Source organism: Rhincodon typus, chromosome 2 (genome assembly GCF_021869965.1).
Source record: "Rhincodon typus isolate 14 chromosome 2, sRhiTyp1.1, whole genome shotgun sequence".
Lineage (NCBI taxonomy): Eukaryota > Metazoa > Chordata > Chondrichthyes > Orectolobiformes > Rhincodontidae > Rhincodon > Rhincodon typus.
The window spans coordinates 56,043,625-56,065,107 of record NC_063333.1 but is presented as its reverse complement, the minus strand read 5'-3'; the positions used below and the strand labels follow the sequence as shown (position 1 = coordinate 56,065,107).

Genomic DNA, 21,483 nt, shown 5'->3' with positions numbered 1-21,483 from the left:
CACCAATAGTTAACTTAGCAGTCCCACAGAGGGGAATATTAAGTTTTTAAATATTGCAGTATAAATTGAGTTATTTGCAACTTTATTGTCCAAAAGTAACCGTCTGTTTTATGCATCACACACAATGGCAGGGCATTACCAATAAGTTGAGATCAGCCCTAATGCTTTGTTAATATATTATTTCACAGTTACTGTTCATGAAAAGTACATAAGAACTAGGAGCAGGAGTAGGCCATCTGGCCCCTCGAGCCTGCCCCGCCATTTAATAAGATCATGGCTGATCTTTTTGAGACTCAGCTCCATTTATCCACCCACTCACCTTGCCTTGCCTTAAAAACATTCAGCGAGGTAGCTTCAACCGCTTCACTGGGCAGGGAATTCCACAGATTCACAACCCTTTGGGTGAAGAAGTTCCTCCTGACCTCAGTCCTACATCTGCTTCCCTTTATTTTGAGGCGATGCCCTCTAGTCCTAGTTTCACCTGCTAGCAGAAACAACCTCCCTGCCTCCACCTTATCTATTCCCTTCATAATCTTAAATGTTTCTATAAGATCTCCCCTCATTCTTCTGAATTCCAAGGAGTACAAGCCCAGTCTACTCAATGTCTCCTCATAATCCAACCCTCTCAACTCTGGAATCTCCTGTGCACCCCCTCCAGTGCTAGTATATCTCTCCTCAAGTGAGGAGACCAAAACTGCACACAGTACTCCAGGTGTGGCCTCACCAGGACCCTATACAGCTGCAGCATAGCCTCCCTGTTTTTAAACTCCATTCCTCTAGCAATAGTACTTGAATTGAACTTTTGTTTCACCCTTGTTTAGGCTTAGATTTCATATTATTTTTGTTAATTGCGTTGGCAGCTGTTTGCTTAAGAAAGTTGGGGATCATTTAGATCAGTTGGCTGGACAGCTGTTTTGCAATATAGAGTGATGCCAAAAGCTTGGGTTCAACTCTTGCACCAGCTCAGGTTACTAAGAAGGACCATCCTTCTCAAATTTTCCTTGCCTGAGGCACGGTGACCCTCGGGTTAAATTCATCACCAGATATCTGTCTAATGAGAGATTAGCCCATTGGTCTGACAGAAAAATGGTGACTTCACCCTTACTTCTTTTCCACCAGAATCATCCTTCTGTCTAGTTAGTAACTCCTCAGGAATAGAAGAATAAATAAACCTTGGGGTATTTTCTTTGATAGATCTCAATATAGTTTGAAATTATTTTCTTTGTCCATACAACCTTTTAAATGTACAATTTGTTGATCTTCCTCTCTAAAGATACTCAGATCTTCTAAAGTCCATTAAATGTGACTTTTTGTGAATAGGTTTTATAAGATTACATGGGGATGAGGCTTCTTATTATATTAGACAAAAATACTCCATTTGTAAAGGTTCTTGCAGTTATTTTAATCACTTAAAGTTACAGAATGCAGGGAAATGTTTAGCAAACCAATAAGAAACATGTCAGGAGGAAAGAAAATCTCATTAGAATAAAACATACTAGTATGCCACAGTGTTGAATAAATCATTATAGTTTTGCCAAATTTTTACAAAGATTATGCATTTCTAAACAGAAGAACAAGAATTTGGAAATCATTTTTTTTTCTTAAATAATCTTCTCTTTCATGTTTTTTGAAACCTCCTCAGGCATACAGATCTATTTCCTAAAACTCTTGTTCGTTTCTGCTGAGCTGTGAGCAGAAATGAACAAAAACAAACTACTGTGCGCAGTTTTCAAAAATCATCGACTACACTGCCTCTGATTTGCTGCAGTGTATTCCAATTCCAATCCTGGAAATGTTAAGGAAACCCACAACAATGAAGAGTGCTGAAATGTTTTGGCATACATCACTGATCTCATCATTGAAGGAAATTCTAGAACAGAGAACTAAGTGCTGAGTTACTTGATCTCAACTAGGGAAATCTGCCTTAGTAGCATCTGTCTGAGGAAGGGGAACAGAAGTCAGGATCACAATGCAAAATATACAAGGTCAGGATCAGGTCAATTTGTGGTGTTTGCTTCTCCTTATCGTCCACCATGAAATGTTAAACATATCTTAAGTAGATGGCATTGCATATTTGCAGTTTTGGTTCACTTGTTCCGTAAGGTGACGGAGGGGCAGTGCTCCTAAAGCATGTGACTTCAAATAAACCAGTATGTACTTTCTGAATACCAGCATTGACTAGCCTCTCACCTTAAAAAAAATGGCTTTTCCATTCTTCTGAATAAACTGTATAACATCACATATTAAACTGCATCTGCCACTGTCTTGCCCAGTCAATTAACCAATCTAAGATAGTAAGAACTGCAGATGCTGGAGTCAGAGACAATTTCTGAAGAAGGGTCGCGACGTGAAACATCAACTTTCCTGCTCCTCTGATGCTGCCTAGCCTGCTGTGTTCCTCCAGCTCCACACTGTGTTGTCAGTTAACCAATCTATATCCTTTTGTAGTTTCTAATGTCCTAATCAGCTAGATTCTCACTTAGCTTTGCATCACTAGAACACATCCTGTAAGGCTCCTCTTAATACACTCAAGCGATTCAATATTTAGCTATTCATGTTTTTGCTGCACTACACAAAACCAATTTGCAAAATGTTGTTACACTACCTGATAGCACCATCTCCTGGCAGAAATGTAACAGATTCTCATATGTGTAATAAATCCTCAATTGCTTTTCAGTCCTACTTACATGAAAGCTAAGTGGTCAGCTGCTCTGTCAATACTATGAATAATGGATATTTAAAAATGGAGCCAGAACAACTTATCCCTGTTACCGTTTTCCTACAAAGTGTCAGCAGGTTCAAGGAGAAGGAAAAGCTTAAGCAGAACTGAAATAGTAAATTCAGTTTCAGGAACATGTGAAACACTGTTTGACCTTCATGGGTTTCAGAAGAATACTTCAAAGTGACAGAGTTTATTTTGCTTGTATGGCTGGGTAAGAGTTTAATATTGACGTTAATAATTCATTCAAGTGATGCTGTCAGAAACGGGTTTTCCAGGATAGAAGTTCGGTAAGTGGACAATGGTCTGTGACGCGGATGGCCACAGTCATGAGCTGTTCATCATTAGTGGCTAGTCCAGCATGTTATTGCCAATACCCAATTGCTCTGGAGAAGGTAGTGGTGAACAACCTTCCTGAACCACTGCAATCCATGTGGTGTAGGTACACCCACAAGTCTATTAGGAAGGGAGTTCAAAGGTTTTGACCCAAACAGTGAAGAACTGTGGTATAGTTCCAAATCAGGAAGCTGTATCAGCTGGGAGGCAATCTTGTAGGCGGTGGTGTTGCTGTGCATTTGCTATCCTTGTTTTTCTTGGTGGTAGGAGCCATGGGTTTAGAAGGTGATTTTGAGGGGGCTTTGGTGAGTTACTGCAGTGCATTTTGTCGGTCAGTGGTGGAATCAATGCTGAAAGTGCTGGATGGTTGTGGGGTGGGGTGGGGTGGGGTGGGGTGGGAGGGTCCAACAGGCTGCTTTGTCCTGGATGATGTCAAGCCTCGAGTGTCGTTGTAGCTCAGCCAAGCGAGTGGCAAGTATTCCATCATATGAATGAGTTACTCACCACAGAATTCCCAGCCTCTGACCAGCATTTATAAAACTTGTTCATTCCAGTTTCTGGTGAATGGTAACTCTAAAGATGTTGATAGTAGGAGAATTTAACAATACTAATGTCACACTGTCTAAGGGGAGATGGCCAGATTCTCTCATTATACATGATCATTTCCTGGCATAAGCAATGCACTCATCACCCTGAATCCTAATGTTATTCAGCTCTTGCTGCAGTCAGACATCAAATAATTCAATGTCTGAGCAGTTGAGATAGTGTTCCACTTGTGAAGTCACCATATCCAGATTTTTAGCGGAAGATTGAAACTGGACTTCACTACTCAAAAAGGTCAATCACCAGGTTGTAGTTAGTTATGTTTGTTGTCAAATAAGCAGCACAACTGTTCTCAGGTTGTAGGGTGTTCCAGTAGAGTCTACAGGAATTCAGAGAGGTGTTAAGGGTTTTCTTTAAAGTCCTGTATCAATATGAATTCTTGATTGGCTGTTAGCCAGTGGTGATCTTTGAAGTGTTTTCCTCAGTCTTCTCAACCACCAAAAATAATGCTAGTTGACATCTGGTAGAGATCCACTACATTTGTGTGGTGGTTACTGTACCACGACCTGCTTATTGCTAGCACCTCTTGCTTAGGGAGGAATTTTGGCGACGCTTTCCATATCCTTTATTTCTACATAAAGAAGCTTGCTCATAGAGGTTAGAAACTGCCTATGCATGATAATATCCTCAGCAAGAAAACCTACAGCTGCCACTGCAGGGCTTAAATTATCCTTTATCACATTATTATTCTCGTTATTCATGTCCTACCAACATTCTCTTTCACAGCTAATCAAGTACTCCAGTTTGGGAAGCTGGTCAGCACCTCCAATACTTACGATGGAAGTGGAACTGTGACAGTAGAAACAGATCAGCCTCTGCTGTGGACAATGGGAATAAAGAGATACCTCAGCTAATGTTTGTGCCTTTAGATGAAAGAATGTAACAGGAGTCAACACAAGGGAAGAAATAAAAGTCAGATTTATATATTTCAAAATGATTTTTATTGATTCATAACAGCACAAAATATAAGAAATATTCCATGGCGTCCTCTCATCTTCATTCCTTACCCGACTTGCATTAGACCAGATGACGTCCTAACCACCACTGGAAAAAGATTTAAACTTATATTAGTTAATTATCCTCCATTTTCTTGTTTACTCGACAGTCCATCCTATGCATTGCAAGTACAACTTTTCCATCATCTTGATAATATGAGCTATGAAAATTGACAAAACCAGAACATTCAAATTTTTTCTAGTTAACCCTTGGGTAATGGTAAAATACAATTCCACATGTCTACAAAAACCAATTAAAATGGGAATTGCAGTTTTACACATTTACTTTATAATGAGACAAGTATAAATTAGGCAATGGATCAAAATTGGATTAATTTTAAAAAGTACTGAAAAACAAACAAACAAAGAGGACAGAACAAGTGGTGTTTTAAAAGACTGCTTCAAGTTTCAGGACACTATCAAAAGTCAAGGAAATGAGAAACAAGCAAGACTGAAGAAGAGTATGTAATCAAAACAGAAAAGGTGCTCTGCAAATACATCCATAAAATAAGATGTCGAACGTAAGACAGAGGAGGAGGAAACTGGTTCATAAAGGATAATTGGAGATCCTCAAACCCACTTCACAGCTTACACAACGGGATGCTATTGGGAATGAAGGCAAATTCAGAATGGATGAAATTAAACTTTTAAGAACTAGATTTCATGGTGCTAATGAAAATCAATGTGACTCTTGCAGTCACACCTCAGTTATTTTGACAGCTGTAGGAAAGATTTGAGAACGCTTTTCATTAAGAAATTTAGAAACGTTGAAATGAACAAAGTGAGAAGCAGACTGTTGTCTGGGGTGAAGTCACATGGTTTCAGGGGTGAGCTGTCAAATGGACACAGAACCGGCTTAGTCATAGGAGACAGAGGGTAGCGGCAGAAGGATGCTTTTCGGAATGGAAGGTTGTGACTAGTAGTGTCCCATAGGAATCAATGCTGGGACCTCGACTGTTCATGGTTGACATGATTGATTGAGGAAAACATGGCTGGTTAATTACTAAGTTTGTGGACAGTGAGGTGGATTGTCAGAGGATACAGCAGAAGGCATGGGCAAAAAAAAAAGGCAAATGGAGTTTAATCTGGATAAATATGAGGTGGTACATTATAGAAGGTCAAGTACAGCTGGAAAGTATAGTGAAAGGCAGAACCCTTGGGAGTGCTGATATGCAGAGGGATCCGAGTGTGCAGATCCATGGATCACTGAAGGTGGCAGCACAGGTAGTAAAAAAGGCCTATGGCATGCTTGCCTTCATTGGAAGGTGATTCAGTATAAGGATAGGCAAGTTATGCTGCAGCTTTATAGAACTTTACAAAACTTGGAACATTGCACACAGTTCTGGTCATCACACTACCAGAAGGATGTGGATGCTTTGGATAGGGTACAGAGAAGGTTTACCAGAATGTTGCCTAATATGGAGTATTTTAGCTACGAAGAAAGGTTTGGAATCTGGGTTTATTTTCATTGGAATGCAGGAGGGTAAGGGGCAACCTGATTGATGTCTGTAACATTGTGAATGGCATGGATTGAGTGGAAAGTATGAGGCTTTTTCCTCAGGATGGAGGGGTCAATTATTAGGGGACAAAGGTTCAAAGTGCAGGGGATGGGGCTAAGGTTTAAAAGAGATGTGCAAGGCAAGTTTTTCCACACAAAGGGTGGTGAATGCCTGGAATGCCCTTCCAGAGGTGGTGGTGGAAACAGACACAATAGCAGCATTCAAGAAGCACCCGGACAAATACATGAATAGGAAGGGATTACAGATAGTTTTATTATGGAAGGACAAAATGTGTCGGTGCGGGCTTGGAGGGTTGAAGCACCTATTCCTGTGTTATATTGTCCTTTGTTCAAACAACTTTCACCGCAAGAGAAATACTTTGAGGTAACATATATAGCGGATAGAAGAAATGCAGAGATTTTAAAAGCATTTTCATTATTGCTTTAGCAGGTACCACAGGAAAATAGTAGGTAAGAGCAAGGAGTATAGAATTAGATAAGAAGTGGCAACACATGAAATTAGAAGGAAAACATAAGAGTAAACAGCATTGTCTAGTTCTGTCCTTATTGCTGTTCATGTGCACAATAATAGATAGAGTTGAAATTTGGAGATCTCAGTGACATTACAGACCATTGGAGAATGTAGCAGATGAAATCAATATTAATGACATGATACATTCTGGTAAAATTAATCATACTTGAAAAGGACAAGGCTGGGAAATATGGAAAAAGAGGTTTGAGTTTCACACGACATTACAAAGAACCCCTAAATGGATTAGGCCATAAAAAAAGCTGATTAAATACTTCACTGTCTAGCCAAAGGCATTGGACATGTAAATTGAGATTTTAATGATGAATCTTGACAGAACTTTGCTAAGTACGTAGAGTTCTGTCTACAAATTTAATCTGTACACTACAGGGAGAATTGAAGCAATAGAGAATGCAAGACAGATTCATAAAAACAAACGAGCTCAACTATCCATGTTTTCATTATAGCATGCAATATTAAAAAAGTCATTTTTACATAAATTTCAAACATTTATACACTTATGATTTCTATTTTCTGCTCTAAGTTTACTTTTCACTAATCGCTATTTCATTTTCTCAGTTTGTTCTCAAGTAGTAATCAGTATTTACTAAACTATACTCTAGTCATCAGTGTTACTGATCTATTGGCATGTTTTATGGTGCAGGTAGTTATGTTGTTTTACAGTAGTCGCCAAACCAAAAATTATGAACTGGCCTATAAATTCTAAAATCTTGGTATTTTTATTCTGCTGCTCTGACAATCTCTCATTTCTTGTAAAATCTTCTTCAACATATTATCTCGGCACTGCAAAAGACACCGTGGCCAATGGCCTAAGATAAAATTGGCTTAACAGTTTCAGCCAGCGAGGCTTAATGGAATTCAAAGAGGTCAACATTATCACAGATCAAAAGCAAACAAGGATCAGCCCAGAGCTGTATGGCATACTGAACATTGGTAGAGTTGTTGTAACCCGAAACTCATTAAGAGGTACTCAGCCAGAACAATTGTGTTTGGAGAGACAATATGTTTGTGTATTCAACAGTTTCAGCCAGACCCCTTGGCACCACGGACTAATCATATCTTGGAAAGGGGATGAGTACATCTAGGATGACCTAACCTAACCTTATTAGGCATTGTGACTCCTGTCCAGTAACCCCTTTGGCTGAAATCAGAGAACATTCCAGAATGGTTCAGAAAGGTGGGGAATCAGAAGAGACACCTGGTGGCCTTTAGGCCAGCGAAGACTCAGCCGAAGACTCCATGTGAGACCCAACTTCATACTAAGAGGACCCTGAGTACCCTGTCAATGGAGCTCAGTGAATTGAATCCAGCATCCCAATCAAGTGCACGTGCTTTTCAGGCAATCGGCCTAGTTTGGGAAAACCTAATTTGTGTAAGAGTTGTTTTCTTTAACTTGCAAGTGTTTTAATTAAAAAAACAAGTTTGAACTGCAGTCCTTTATTTGACTCATACAGTAAGAGCACCTGGGTAAACATATTTTTTGAGTAATAAACTGGTCAATGTGTCTGCACAGAATATTTCACAGATAACACTTTTGCACACATTTTACAACCAAGTATTTAATGTTTCATTTAACTTATCTAATTGCATAACCGTTTCAAATTTTTGAGATACACATCTTCAGCTGCATCAAAGTGTCTCACCAAGCAGAATCACAAGTTGCACTGGATAGTTTACTGCACCTGCAAAGCCACTGAAGTCAAACAAAAATATTCTCTCCCATGTTACAATATGTGACCATCTAGTTTCTCTATCCACTACCCTCAAAACTTTCACAAACATAAACCTGAGGTACTGAGAACGTTCTACATTAATTGAGTGCACTTTTTTTAAAATACAGAAATTAGCTAGTAGTCAAAACAACAGAATACTTACACAATAATGTTATTAATAGGGATGTGAATGAGCTTTACAAAGAAACCGATGAATCCCATGATGGCAAATCCAATTGCTGTTGCCATGGCAATCTTCTGAAATTCTGTAAAAATGAAGCCACACAGGAATCTCTCAAAATTGAGTTCATTTTCACATGACAAAAAGTTATTAAATACTATAGCCCACTGCATGGAGAAGAATATCGATGGTTGAGAAACAACTCTAATGAATTACGTATGTAAATACATACTTATTGTACTTTCAGATAGCCAGGTTATTAATGCTAATAAAATGGGAACCTTTTCTGATTGTGACAATTAATTGTTTACTCAGTTCCAAAACTGTTTTATGCATATCAAACTTGTAGGAAGAACCAATTAAATTTTTGTTTAAACAAAGAGTGAGTTGGAAAACTATGATTTAGTCATTCTAAGTCAGAGTATGAATGCTATCAGAATAAAACAGAGCCCAAAAATGCCTTAGGTTATGGAATTCGTTACAGGCAAATGAAATGAATTTTGTTGTATTCTTCTACAGGATGTAGGCATCACTGGACCACATGTACTGCCAAGCCCCAATTGCACCTGAGGTGTTGGCAGTGGTGAGCCACTTTGAACCACTGTAGTCCATGTCTGTAGGCATAACCACAGAGCTGTTAGGAAGTTTCAGGATTTTGACCCAGTTATTGTGAAGGAACAGTTCCAAGTCAAGATACAGAGTGACTTGAGGGGAACTTTTAGGTGGTGTTCCCATGCATGTGCTCCCCTTGTCCTTCTCGGTAGCAGAAGCTAAGGGTTTGGAAGGTGTTATCAAAGAAATGTTGAAGGTGATGGATTGGATGCCAGTCAAGCAGGCTGCTTTGTCTGAATGATGTCCAGTTGGAGTGTTTTTGGGGCTTCACTGGTCCAGGCAGGTGGGACGTCAGGAAACAAAATTACCCTCCTCAGAATTCCAAGCCTCTGACTATATTCTAACTGTTTTGCATCGTGCACCAAAGTATTTTTGAACATCCTGAAATGCAGCTTATTTATGCAGACAGAATCACAGACAGCATTACTTGTAAGTATCACATTCTGTAGCTTTCAGCACCTAGATCCAATGCAATATATTTGTAAATATATGAATATCATAAATACTCTCACTCTCTATACATGTTTTCCTTTACATTCTATTTAGGGTGCAAATGGATTAGTTATTATTAAAACGCCATAGTTGCAAAAACAGCTTAATGATTTTAATTGATATAACCAAAATGATCAGAAAAAGCTTTTTTAACTCTGCTTTCTACCTTGCAGACACATGATTGATCCATAGGTAAGGCACAACATTGACAATACAATGATAAAGATTCCGATTTCAATGTACAAAACAATATTCACATTAAAATTTCAAATGACTTATAACAAGACCATGATTTCACAAAAATACTTAGCACAACTAGCCTATTGTGCACCTGCTCACACCCGTGTCAGCAAGACTAGAACAACCATTTTATTAAATGTTACAGCAGATTCAAAGGATCACACTACTCCTCTTCCTTTGTTAGGTTCATATAATCTAGAAATATTACAACCTCATGCTCTTAACTCTACATAATCTCAGCATTATATTTTATAGTTTTTAAGACAAATGTGCACAGCTGAGAAAATTCAACAGTACTGCACCTTTTCTGTCTGGTTTTGTACATCTTTTCACCAGTCTGATTGAATCCTTTACAAATTGACGACTGGGCTCCACAAACTGCATTACTTGATCCATTGTGTCCTGTAATGAGAGCAAATGAAAAAGCTTTTTGAGACAATTGATTCCAACAAATAACCAGCTCAGACACTGTTTAGAGTACAAGCATCAAGTACAAGGAGCTATAACTGGATCACAATACAAAGCCTGGAGAGCATTTTGGCCAACAGCTCATTTTGAAAGAATTCCTACTTAATCCAAATAAAAACCAGAAGAACTGCAGATGCTGTAAATCAGGAACAAAAACAAAGTTGCTGGAAAAGCTCAGCAGGTCTGGCAGCATGTGTGGAGGAGAAAACAGAGTTAACGTTTCGGGTCCGGACCCAAAACGTTAACTGTTTTCTCCTTCACAGATGCTGCCAGACCTGCTGAGCTTTTCCCGCAACTTTGTTTTTGTTCCTATTTAATCCAAATTTGGCAGAGCAGCCAAGCTGACACTGATGTGCAGGACGGCTAAACCTGATATGCCACATACAATCAAATCGGCACCTTGTGCTGCTGCAAAGTTGGTGCCATCCAAGTTGGAACATTCAAAGTGAGAGCTCATAAGCATTTTACCAGTGATAAAGATATTAAGAGTGAATGAGCAAGCAATTACACTAAAACCAAAATGGAAAAGAACGCCAAACACCTTAAGTTAGGATGTGGCAATTTGCATCTTCTACACAATTCTTGTCTGCCTTTTTTTGGGACACAGAAGCTACCTGAAATCTAATCTTACTCTGATTCCCTCTCTGATCTCTTTTACCAATACATTGATGATAGTCAGTGCTGCATCCTGCTCTCACTCTTGCTTACCATCATATACCATTTCTGACCTTTTCTGTCCTCAACGTCTTGATCTTTATTTCTGGAAAGAGGTTTTCCACCAATGTCTATTACAAATTGACCACAACCACAGTCAACTAGGTATATCTGCTCACGGCTATTGTAACAAAGGGTCTACTCTGCTCAAAGTTTATGGCTCACTATTAAATCTGTGTCATACTCATATTTCCAAAATGTCATTTTCCCCCTAACCCACAATTCATATCCGATACGGTTGATAGGACCCTCATGACATCCATCCACTTTCCCACATACTCACTTCCAGAACCATGGCCCAGCTCCTCCTCTCACCAGTCTCCACAATCAGCAAAACCACCCTCCAACATCCCCAGCACGTTACCAGACACATAACTTTTAATGGCTGCTTTCCTAAACAGTACTATACAATGCAAAAGTGTGATTCTGAGCTATTTTGCTTATCACTTCAATTCAATAGAAAGAACAATACTGTACCTTTCAATTAAACTCAACATTAAGGTTCAAGTTCAATAGACTTAGAATTATGTGCAATATATATTAATGACTTGGATGAGGAAAGTGAATGTAGGTGGGAAGGCAAGTGATATGAGGATGACTCAGTCTGCAGAGGGCTATAGATAGGTTAAATGGGCAGATGGAAAATGTGAGGTTATGCAAGAAGAATATAGGACCTGAAACTGTTTAAATAGAGAAAGCTACAATGCAGAAGGATTTGGAGTCTTCATGCATAAATCTTTAAAAGCTAGCATACAAATTCAACAGATAAAAGGGAAGGCAAATGGAATGTTGACCTCTATTTCAAAGGGAATGGAGTATAAAAGTCTGCTGGTTTTGCTATAACTATACAAAGCACTAGTCGGACCATAGCTGGAAATACTGTGCAGTTTTGGGCCCCTTGTCTAAGGAAAGATAGACTGGCACTGAAGACTTTACAAAGAAGGTTTACTAGGCTGATCTCAGGTATGGAGGGACAGCAGTAGAGAGGTTCAGTAGATTGGGCCTGTACTCATTGGAGTTTAGAAGAAAAAGAGGTGATCTATTTTAAACACACAAGATTCTTAGGGGGCTGGACAGGTAGGTGCAAAAAGGTTGTTTCCCTTGTCGGACAGTCCAGGGCATAATCTCAGAATATGGGGTTTCTGATTTAAGACAAGGATGTGGAGAATTTCTTCTGTCAGCCGTGAATTTATGAAATTCATCACTGCAGAGGGCTGTGTATATTAAATAGATTCAAGGCCGAGATAGACAGATTTTTAATCAGTAAGAGAATCAAGGCTGATAGGGATAAAGCAGGAAAGTGGAATTGACTGTTAGCAGATTGACCATGATCTTACTGAATAACAGAGCAGACTCCATGGACTGAATAGCCTACTTCAACTCCTTTGTCTTATGGAGTTACTTGTCAACAATTAAAGCATACTTTAAACCTTCCCTCTTCAATATTCTGCAGTCCTTTACACCACCACTGGACAGATCTTCACTTTCAATACTGTGGCAAGATGAACACTTTTTGCATTGCACATCAAATAAGTCACATCTGCTGTCTGAATCTGGGGCTGACTATCATAGACTTTTCAATTTTAGTATTTCTCTGTCCCCCTTTTCCCTTAACTCTATATTCACTCAACTGTTTTGCATCTACAATATCTTCCATTCTGTTAAAAGGTAACAAGTTGTTATCTTGACCATTTCTATCCATATTCAACCTGATGTGTTGACAAATTATCTTAAATTTGACAATGTCTGTATAACCTCAAAATGATCTGTTTTTGTTCCCTTGCCTTTAATTATCTCTTTCTCATCAATCCATCCTCTGCATATCTAGCCCGCATCTCCTATAGCAAACAAGAGTGGTGCATTCAGCCAATTGTACATGATGTCATTCAATTAAATCACAGTGATCAGATTATCACTTTAAAACCACTTTCCTGTCAGCCCCCTAATAACATAACTCCCTGTCCCAACCTAGCCTCCCTGTTTTCTTAACCTCACTTATCCTTCCTTAGACTATAGAAAAGGATACACCACAGAAACAGGCAATTCAACACATCATGTCTGTGCAGGCTGAATAAACTAGCCATCCATTCCTCTTACTAACAGCTCGTCCATAATTTTATAGGTTACAGTGCTTGAGGTGGACATCCAAGTTTTTTTTCCTAAAGTTGGGGGTTTCTGCCTCAACCAACAAACTGGACAGCAAATTGTAGATACCCATCACCCTCTGGGTGAAAAAGCTTTTCCTCATGACACCTCTAATTTTCAACTACCACATCCCTCTGTATCCCATGGGCTTTCATATTACGACCAGTCTGCCATGTGAAATGCCTTACTACAATCCATGTAGACAACATCCATTGCATTAGCATCATCCATCCACCTTAAAACCAAGCTGACTATACCTGAATAATCTGTGCCTCTCTAAGTAACAGTAAATCCTATCTTTTACTAATGATTCTAGCCGTTTACCTACCAAGGTTAGACAGGTCTATAATTATTTGGGCTTTACTTTGCACCAATTTTAAATAATGGTACTATGTTCAGAGATCTCAAATCCTCTGGTATCATGCCAGAACTGGAAAATGATACTCAGAATCTATTTTCTCCATTGCTTCCTTTTCCCCTTCACCCTTCTCGCTCCTTTCCCACCCCATCTCTCAACAACCTATTTCCAAACTTTCCCCAACCCCCTTCCCCACCACCTTCCTTTCCTTCCCTACCCTAATACCCCTCTATCCCCTCCCTTCCTCCTCCCCAGAACCTCTTTACCTCTCCCCCAGCTACCCCCCTCTCCACCCGGATATACCTGTCTTCCCCCATTACCTCTTTCCCTCTCTCTATTCCTCCTCTCCCCCCCAAACCAAGTATCTCTCTCTGTCTCTCCCCGTTTTCACTGTGTCCTCCTGAGTATTTCCCCAGGGTAATGCTTATATAAGATATATTGCTCTCCCCTGAGTTTTACCTCTTTCTCTGTCTCTGTCTCGTTCTGTCGCTCAGAAGTTGCTGGCTTTTCTGCTGCTGACGTTGCAGACTAGGACAGAGACCTGACCGCGCATGTGCGATGACGGTATGGAATCCACACCCGGAAACAACGTCATCCGAACGCCGGCAGACTTCCGCCCCGTGACGCGATGACGCCACAGACGGGGTTCACTTGGTGTCAATCACGGGGAAGCCACGCCTCTTTACTCTGGCTTGCCTGTTTACTCTGGCTTACCTCTGAGTGCTAGAACTGTCTTATAGATTTCAGGGTGACTAGTTATGAACTAAACAGATATGGACAACTTAGCTAGGAAAATCTGCTTATTTCAGCAATAGTAAAGGTGGAACATAGAAACATATAGAAAATAGGTGCAGCATTAGGCTATTCGGCCCTTCGAGGTCGTACCACCATTCAATACAATCATAGCTGATGGTACAATCTCAGTATTCCATTCCCGCCTGCGCCCCATACCCCTTGACCCCTTTTGCTACAAGGCCACGTTCAGGTCCCTCTTGAATATATCTGATGAACTGGCCCCAACAGCTTTATGTGGGTGAGAATTCCATAATTCTCTGAGTGAAGAAATTCTTCCTCATCTCAGTCCTGAATGGCTTACCCTTTATTCTTAGATTGTGACCTCTAGTTCTGTACTTCCCTAACATCGGGAATATTCTTCCTGCATCTAGCCTGTCCAGTCCCATCAGGATTTTATATGTTTCAATGAGATCCCCCCTCATTCTTCTAAATTGCAGCGAATACAAGCTCAGTCAATCCAGTCTTTTTTCATATGTCAGTCCTGCCATCTCAGGAATCAGTCTGGTGAACCTTTGCTGGACTCCCTCAATAGTAAGAATGTCCTTCCTCAAACTGGGAGACCAAAACAGCGCACAATACTCAAGGTGTGGGCTCACCAAAGCCCTGTATAGCTGCAGCAAGACATCCTTACTCTGATACTCAAATCCTTTTGCTATGAAGGCCAGCATACCATTAGCTTTCCTCACTGCCTGCTGCACCTGCATGTCAACCTTCAGTGACTGTTCCACCATCACACCCAGGTCTCATTGCACCTCACCTTTTCCTAAACTGCCACCGTTCGGATAATATCCTGCATTCCCGTTTTTACGACCAAAGTGGATAACCTCACTTTTATCCACAGTATATTGCATTTGCCAAATATTTGCCCACTCAGCTAGTTTGTCCAAGTCACCCTGCATCCTCCTCACAGCACATACTACCACGCAGCTTAGTGTCATCTGCAAATTTGGAGATATTGTATTCAATTCCTCCATCCAATTTGTTTATGTATATTGTGAACATTTGAGGTCCCAAAACTGAACCCTGTGGTACCCCACTTGTCACTGCCTGCCACTCTGAAAAGGATCCGTTTATTCCAACTCTCTGCTCCCTGTCAGCCAACCAGTTCTCTATCCATGTCAATACATTACCTCCCATACCATCAGCTTTAATTTTCCTGACTGATCTCTTGTGTGGAACTTTGTCAAAAACCTTTTGAAAGTCTAGATGAACAACATCTGCTGATACACCCTTGTCCACTTTACTTGTGACATTGTCAAAAAAATTCCAGAAGATTTGTCAATTATGATTTCCCTGCAGTGAATCCATGCTGACTAGGACCAATTCTGCCACCGCTTTCCTAATGCTCAGTTATTACACCCTTAATAATTGACTCCAGCATTTTCCCCATCACTGGTCAGACTAACCAGCCTATAATTCCCCATTCTCTCTCTCCCTCCTTTTTTAAAGAGTGGGGTTATATTAATTACCTCCAGTCCATTGGAACTCTTCCAGAGTCTACAGAATGCTGGAAAATGATCACCAATGCATCCTCTACTTCTAGGGCCACTTCATTAAGTACTCTGGGATGCAGAATATCAGGCTGTGGTGGACTTATTGGGTTTTTATCCCATCAATTTCCCAAATACCATATCTTGATTAATAAGAATTTCCTTCAATTCCTCCTTCATGCTTGACCCTCTGTCCCCTAGCATTTCCTGAAGATTATCTATGTCCTCCTTAGTGAAGACAGATCCAAAGTATTTGTTTAGAACAAATGTTCTGACTTCCTTTATAAAATCTTCTATCTCAATTCATAGAACCACAGCCCAGTGTTTAGACAGCCACTCTAATCCCACTGCCCAGCAACAGGTTCTGGCAGTACAGGTTCACATCCAGGTTGCTTTTAAATGAGTTAAAATTTTCTGTCTCAACCATCAATTTAGGCAGTGACTCCCAGACATCTACCACCCTCTGGGAGAGAAAGTTTTTCCTCATGCCCCTCAGATGCTTACTCCAATCACCTTAATTCTATGCACCCTGGTAATTGACCGCTCCACTGGAGGAAACAGGTCATACTTGTCTGTTCTGTCCAAGCCCGAATTATTTTGTCCACTTCAAATAAGTCAGACTCAGTCCAATCTGTCCAAAGAGAAACAACCGTAGATTTCCTAATCTTTCTTCATATCTTCAGTTTTCGAGCTCAGGCAACTTTCTTGTACATCTCCAATGTAGTATCTTGAGCAATCCATCTTGTAACACGGTGACTAGAACTTTTTTTTAAACCTTCGTAGGATGTGGGCATTACTGTCTGGCCAGCATTTGTTGTCCCTCTGTAGTTGTCCTGAGAAGGTGGTAGTGAGCTGCCTTCTTGAATTGCTACAGCCTATGCAATGTAGGTAGACCCACAACTGTACACAAAACTCGAGCTATGGCCTATCTAGTTCCGGCATTAGATCGCTGCTTTTCTTTCGTTCAATACCTTGCCCAGTGAAGGAAAGCATCCCGTATGCCTTCTTCACCATCTGACCTACCTCACCTGCCACCTCAGGAACTGTGGATATGAACTCCAAGCTCTCTCTCACTTCCTCTACATCCCTCAATATCCATCCATTTATTGTGCATTCCTTTGCTTTGTTTTCCCTCTACAAAATGCATAACCTGTCATTTCTAAAGTTGACTTTGCTGTTGTGCTCCTCCTGTGCAGACGTAACCTTGTGTGCCTTGCTTTGTCTAAGCACCCTATGATCTGTACATCCTTGATTGTTTTGATCTGCCTATTCTGCTTGCAAAACAAAACTTTTCACTGTACTAGGTGCATGTGACAACAATAAATCAAATCAAATCTTCACATTGAATTCCATTTGCCACTTACCTGTCCACTGAATTAAACCATCATATCACCCTGAAGTGGAAAGACAAACTGTTCACTATCAAGTAGCCTTCCAATTTTTATGTTGTCTGCAAATTTCTCAATTGTGCCTGCCATACTTAAGCCTAATGTATTAGTATATATCACAAACAGCAAGTGTCTCAAAACATGCCTTGTGGAATCCCACTTGAAATTGCCTCCCATTCAAAGAACCATCTGTTGACTATTGCCCCTTGCTCCATCACTGAGCCAATGTTAGAATAATTTGCCATATTCCCCTGGATCCCATGGGCTTTTTCTGACCAGCCTGAGTGGGTTGGATAGAGTAGATAGTGATGAAATGTTCCCACTTGAAAAACAAACAAGAAGAGAGGGCATGGATCTTTAAGTGATTTGCAAAAGAAGCAGGGGTGATTTGAGAAAAAAATATTTTCATTCAACAAATAGTTATGACATAGATTATACTGCCTGGAAGTGTGGTGGAGGCAGGTTCAATTGAGACATTCATGAGGGCATTGAGCAATTGTTTAGATTTTGAAAAATGTGACAGTTTATGAGGAATAAGCAGAAGATTGGCCCCAGGTAATATTGCAATGTTGCACTTTTGAAGAATTGGTCCGGGCACAATGGGCCAAATGGCCTCTTTCTTCACCATAAGACTTCATTAATAAGGGACATTTCAAATGCTTTACAAAATCTGTGTAGAAAACATCCACTGCACTATCATTATTCATCCTTTGTGTTCCTTCCTCAAAAAAATCAATTTAAGTTAGTAAGACATAACCTTTATTTAACAAAACCATACTGATGATCCTGATTAGTTCATGCCCATCCAAGTAACAGTTAATCCTAATTCTCAACATTGATTCCAGTAATGTGTCCAGCATTGATGTCCGACAGAAGGACCTGTAATTATTTGGCCTAAACTATGCACCCTTCTTGAACAGTACAATACAATGTACAGTGTTCATGATCCTCCAGTACCCCACCTTTTTCTCGTGAGCCTCAGAGCACCTGCTATTTTCTCCCTGGCTTCCATTACGGCCTGTGATCCAATCATCCAAACCTGGTGATCCACGTTTGAGATCAGGCTTTCCAATTCTTCACTTCACATTGTCCATGATTTATCTAATATTTCAAATTTCTCCTCTTTAATTACAATGTCTGGATCATCCCTTTCCTTTGAGATGCAGAGTCAAAGTACTCATTGAAACACTAATCCACATTCACACGCATTATCATGTACTGATTGGCCAATGTTTTCCTTAGTCATCCTTTTGATTTTAATGTAATGAAACATTTTTGGATTTTTCTTAATTTTGCAGGCAAAACTTGTTTGTATCCTCTCTTTATTTTCTTAACTTCATTTTTCACTGCACCTCTGAACATTCTGTATTCTGCTCAGCGTCGTCAAGTATTTTTTTTAATGAGATCATCATAAACTCTGTTTTTCTGCTTTGTCTTACCTTATGTTTCAGGATGACCAATGGGCTCTAGATTTGACAGTATCATCCTTTTTCTTTATCGGGAATATGCCTACTCTGTGAACACAGAATCTCACTTTTGAATGCCTCTGACTGACATTTGCCACTGACATTTTTCCAATTTGTTGTAATCAGACTACTTTTGCAAGACCATCCCTCAGACTTGTATAATCTGCTTTCCCACACTTCCTAGGCTTGTACCATTCAACAAATTCTCCCTTGACTTGTTCATCCTCCCAAAATACATCTCCTCAGGATTAAATTCCATTTGTTACTGACCAACCCATCTATTTCATCCTTTGGTCTAAGGCTTTCCTCTTTGCAGTTTACCATACCAAAATTTTCAGGTCATCCACAAATTTAATAATCCAACCTCATACATTCATGTCTAGATCATTGATGTACACTACAAACAGCAAGGGTCTCTGTATCAAACCCTGTTATACACCACAAGACATGGGCTTCCTGTCACAAAATAAATAATTTGGCCATCACCCTCTGCTTCCTGCCATTAAGTCAATATTGGATCTAATTTTCCAAACGTGTCCTGGATCCCATGGGCTCTTAGCATCTTAACTAGCCTGCCACGAGAAACATTGTCAAAAGCCTTACTGAAGTCCATGTAGACTATATCAACTGCATCATCCTCATTCACATACCTAGTCATGTCCTCAAAAATTCAATCAAACTTATTTGAGATGTTCTCCCCTGACAAAACCATGCTGACTATCATGGATTAATCTATGCTTCGCCTAGTTTTCCTACCTTATTCTCTTATCCATAGCATATTTATATATCAAACACCTGAAACCTGCTTTCAGGACTTCATTTCCATTCTTAACCAAATCATTAGTGGCAACATGAACCACAAACTCTGACTGAATATCTGCGCTAGAAGAATATTCTGCAGCCATGCTGTAGCATCAGAGTGGCAACATATTGGCCTGGAGTCATATCAGCTGCAATAGAATCAACAATAAATCAGGGAGGTGATGGCCTAGTGCCTTTATCACTGGACTATTTCTCCAGAAACTCAGCTAATGTACTGGGGACCTGGGTTTGAATCCTGCCACAGCAGATGGTGGAATTTGAATTCAATAAAAGAAATCTGGAATTAAAAATCTACTGACGACCATGAAACCATTGCTGCTTGTTGGGAAACGCCATCTGACTCACTAATGTCCCTCAGGGAAGGACATCTGCCGTCCTCACCTGGTCGGGCTTGTGTATGACTCTAGGCCCACAGCAAAGTGGTTGACTCTCAACAGCTATCTGAAATGACCTAGCAAGCCAGTCAGTTGTATCAATCACTACTAAGTCTCAGTAAAGAAATGAAACCAGACAGACCACCTGGCATTATCCTCGGCACCGGAAAAGACAACAGCAGAAACAGCGCTGTAGACCCTTGCAAATTCCACCTCACTAACATATGGGGGGGTTGCGCGAAAATTGTGAGAGCTGTCTCACAGACTAGTCAAGCAACAGCCTAACATAGTCATACTCACAGAATAATACCTTACAGAAAATGTCCCAGACACCACCATCACCATCCCTGGATATGTCCTGTTCCACCAGCCGGACAGATGTAGCAGATGTGGCAGGATAGTGGCATATGGTTGGAAAGCAGTTGTCCTGGGAGTCCTCAAAGTGATTCCAGACCCCATGATGCCTCATGGCTTCAGGTTGAATATGGATGGGGAATTTCAAAGTCCACCACCAAGAGCAGTTCCTGCAGCTACTGATAAAGTTGTCAGGTTCGAAAGGTCATAACTGCTAGACTGGGTATGCAGCAGGTGGTGAGGGAACCAACAAGAGGGGAAAATATACCAGACCTCATCCTTGTCAATCTGTCAGCTGCAGACGCATCTTGATGCACAACAGTATCGGTAAGACTGACTACCGCACAGTCCTCATGGGAGACAAAGTCCGGCTTCACGTTGAGAACAACCTCCATCGTGTTGTGTGGCAGTATCACCGTGCTAAATGGGACAGACTTCGCACAGGTCTAGCAACTCGAGACTAGGCATCCATGAGGTGCTATGGGCCATCAACAGCAACAGAATTGCACTCCAGCACAAGCTGCATCCTCATGGCCACTCAGCCATTAACATCAAGCCAGAGGATCAATCCTTGTTCAATGGAGAGTGCAGGAGGGCATGCCAGGAGCAGCACCAAGAATACCTAAAAAGAGGTATCATCCTGGTAAAGTTATCAAACAGGACTACTTGTATGCCAACAGAATAAGCAGCAAGTGATAAACAGAGCTAAGCGATCCCAAAACCAATGGATCAGATCTAACCTCTGCAGTCTTGCTGTATCCAGTTATGAATGGTGGTGGACAATTAAACAACTCACTGGAGGTGGAGGCTCCGCAAGTATCCTCATCCTTAACTGTGGAAGAGCCCAACATGTCAGTGCAGAAGGTAAGGCTGACAAATCCAACCTGGCCAAATACTGCCGCAGTCTACTCTCGATCATCAGTAAAGTGATGGAAGGTGTCATCAACAGTGTTATCAAGCAACACCTCCTCAGCAATGGCTTGCTTAGTGACACCCAGTTTGGGTTTTGCCAGGGCTACTCAGCTCCTGAACTCATTACATCCTTGATTCAAATGTGGACAAAAGAGCTGAATTCCAGAGGCGAGCTGAAAGTGACATCCCTTGACATCAAGGCACATTCAATAGAGTGTGGCATCAAGGAGCCCTAACAAAACTGGAATCAATGAGTATC

General features: G+C 40.5%; 2 protein-coding genes across 2 annotated transcripts in view; one reads left to right on the top strand and one right to left on the bottom strand.

Annotated features, from left to right (window-relative positions):
* The window catches only part of tpk1 (thiamin pyrophosphokinase 1), a 300,846-nt gene extending 296,259 nt beyond the window's left edge, over nt 1–4,587 (top strand). Inside the window, exon 10 of the mRNA XM_048608096.1 lies at nt 4,385–4,587. Within this exon, the coding sequence (XP_048464053.1) occupies nt 4,385–4,512 (128 nt within the window). The 3' untranslated portion in view covers nt 4,513–4,587. The remainder of the gene's footprint in view (nt 1–4,384) is intronic.
* On the bottom strand, nt 4,581–14,216 carry sec61g (SEC61 translocon subunit gamma). The gene is made up of 4 exons (XM_048615311.1): nt 14,083–14,216; nt 10,241–10,340; nt 8,577–8,679; nt 4,581–4,702 (listed from the first exon to the last, which is right to left on the bottom strand). Exons 2-4 carry the CDS (start codon nt 10,332–10,334, stop codon nt 4,693–4,695), a joined length of 207 nt encoding a protein of 68 aa, XP_048471268.1. The 5' UTR covers nt 10,335–10,340; nt 14,083–14,216; the 3' UTR covers nt 4,581–4,692.
* Nucleotides 14,217–21,483: the final 7,267 nt, after the last annotated feature.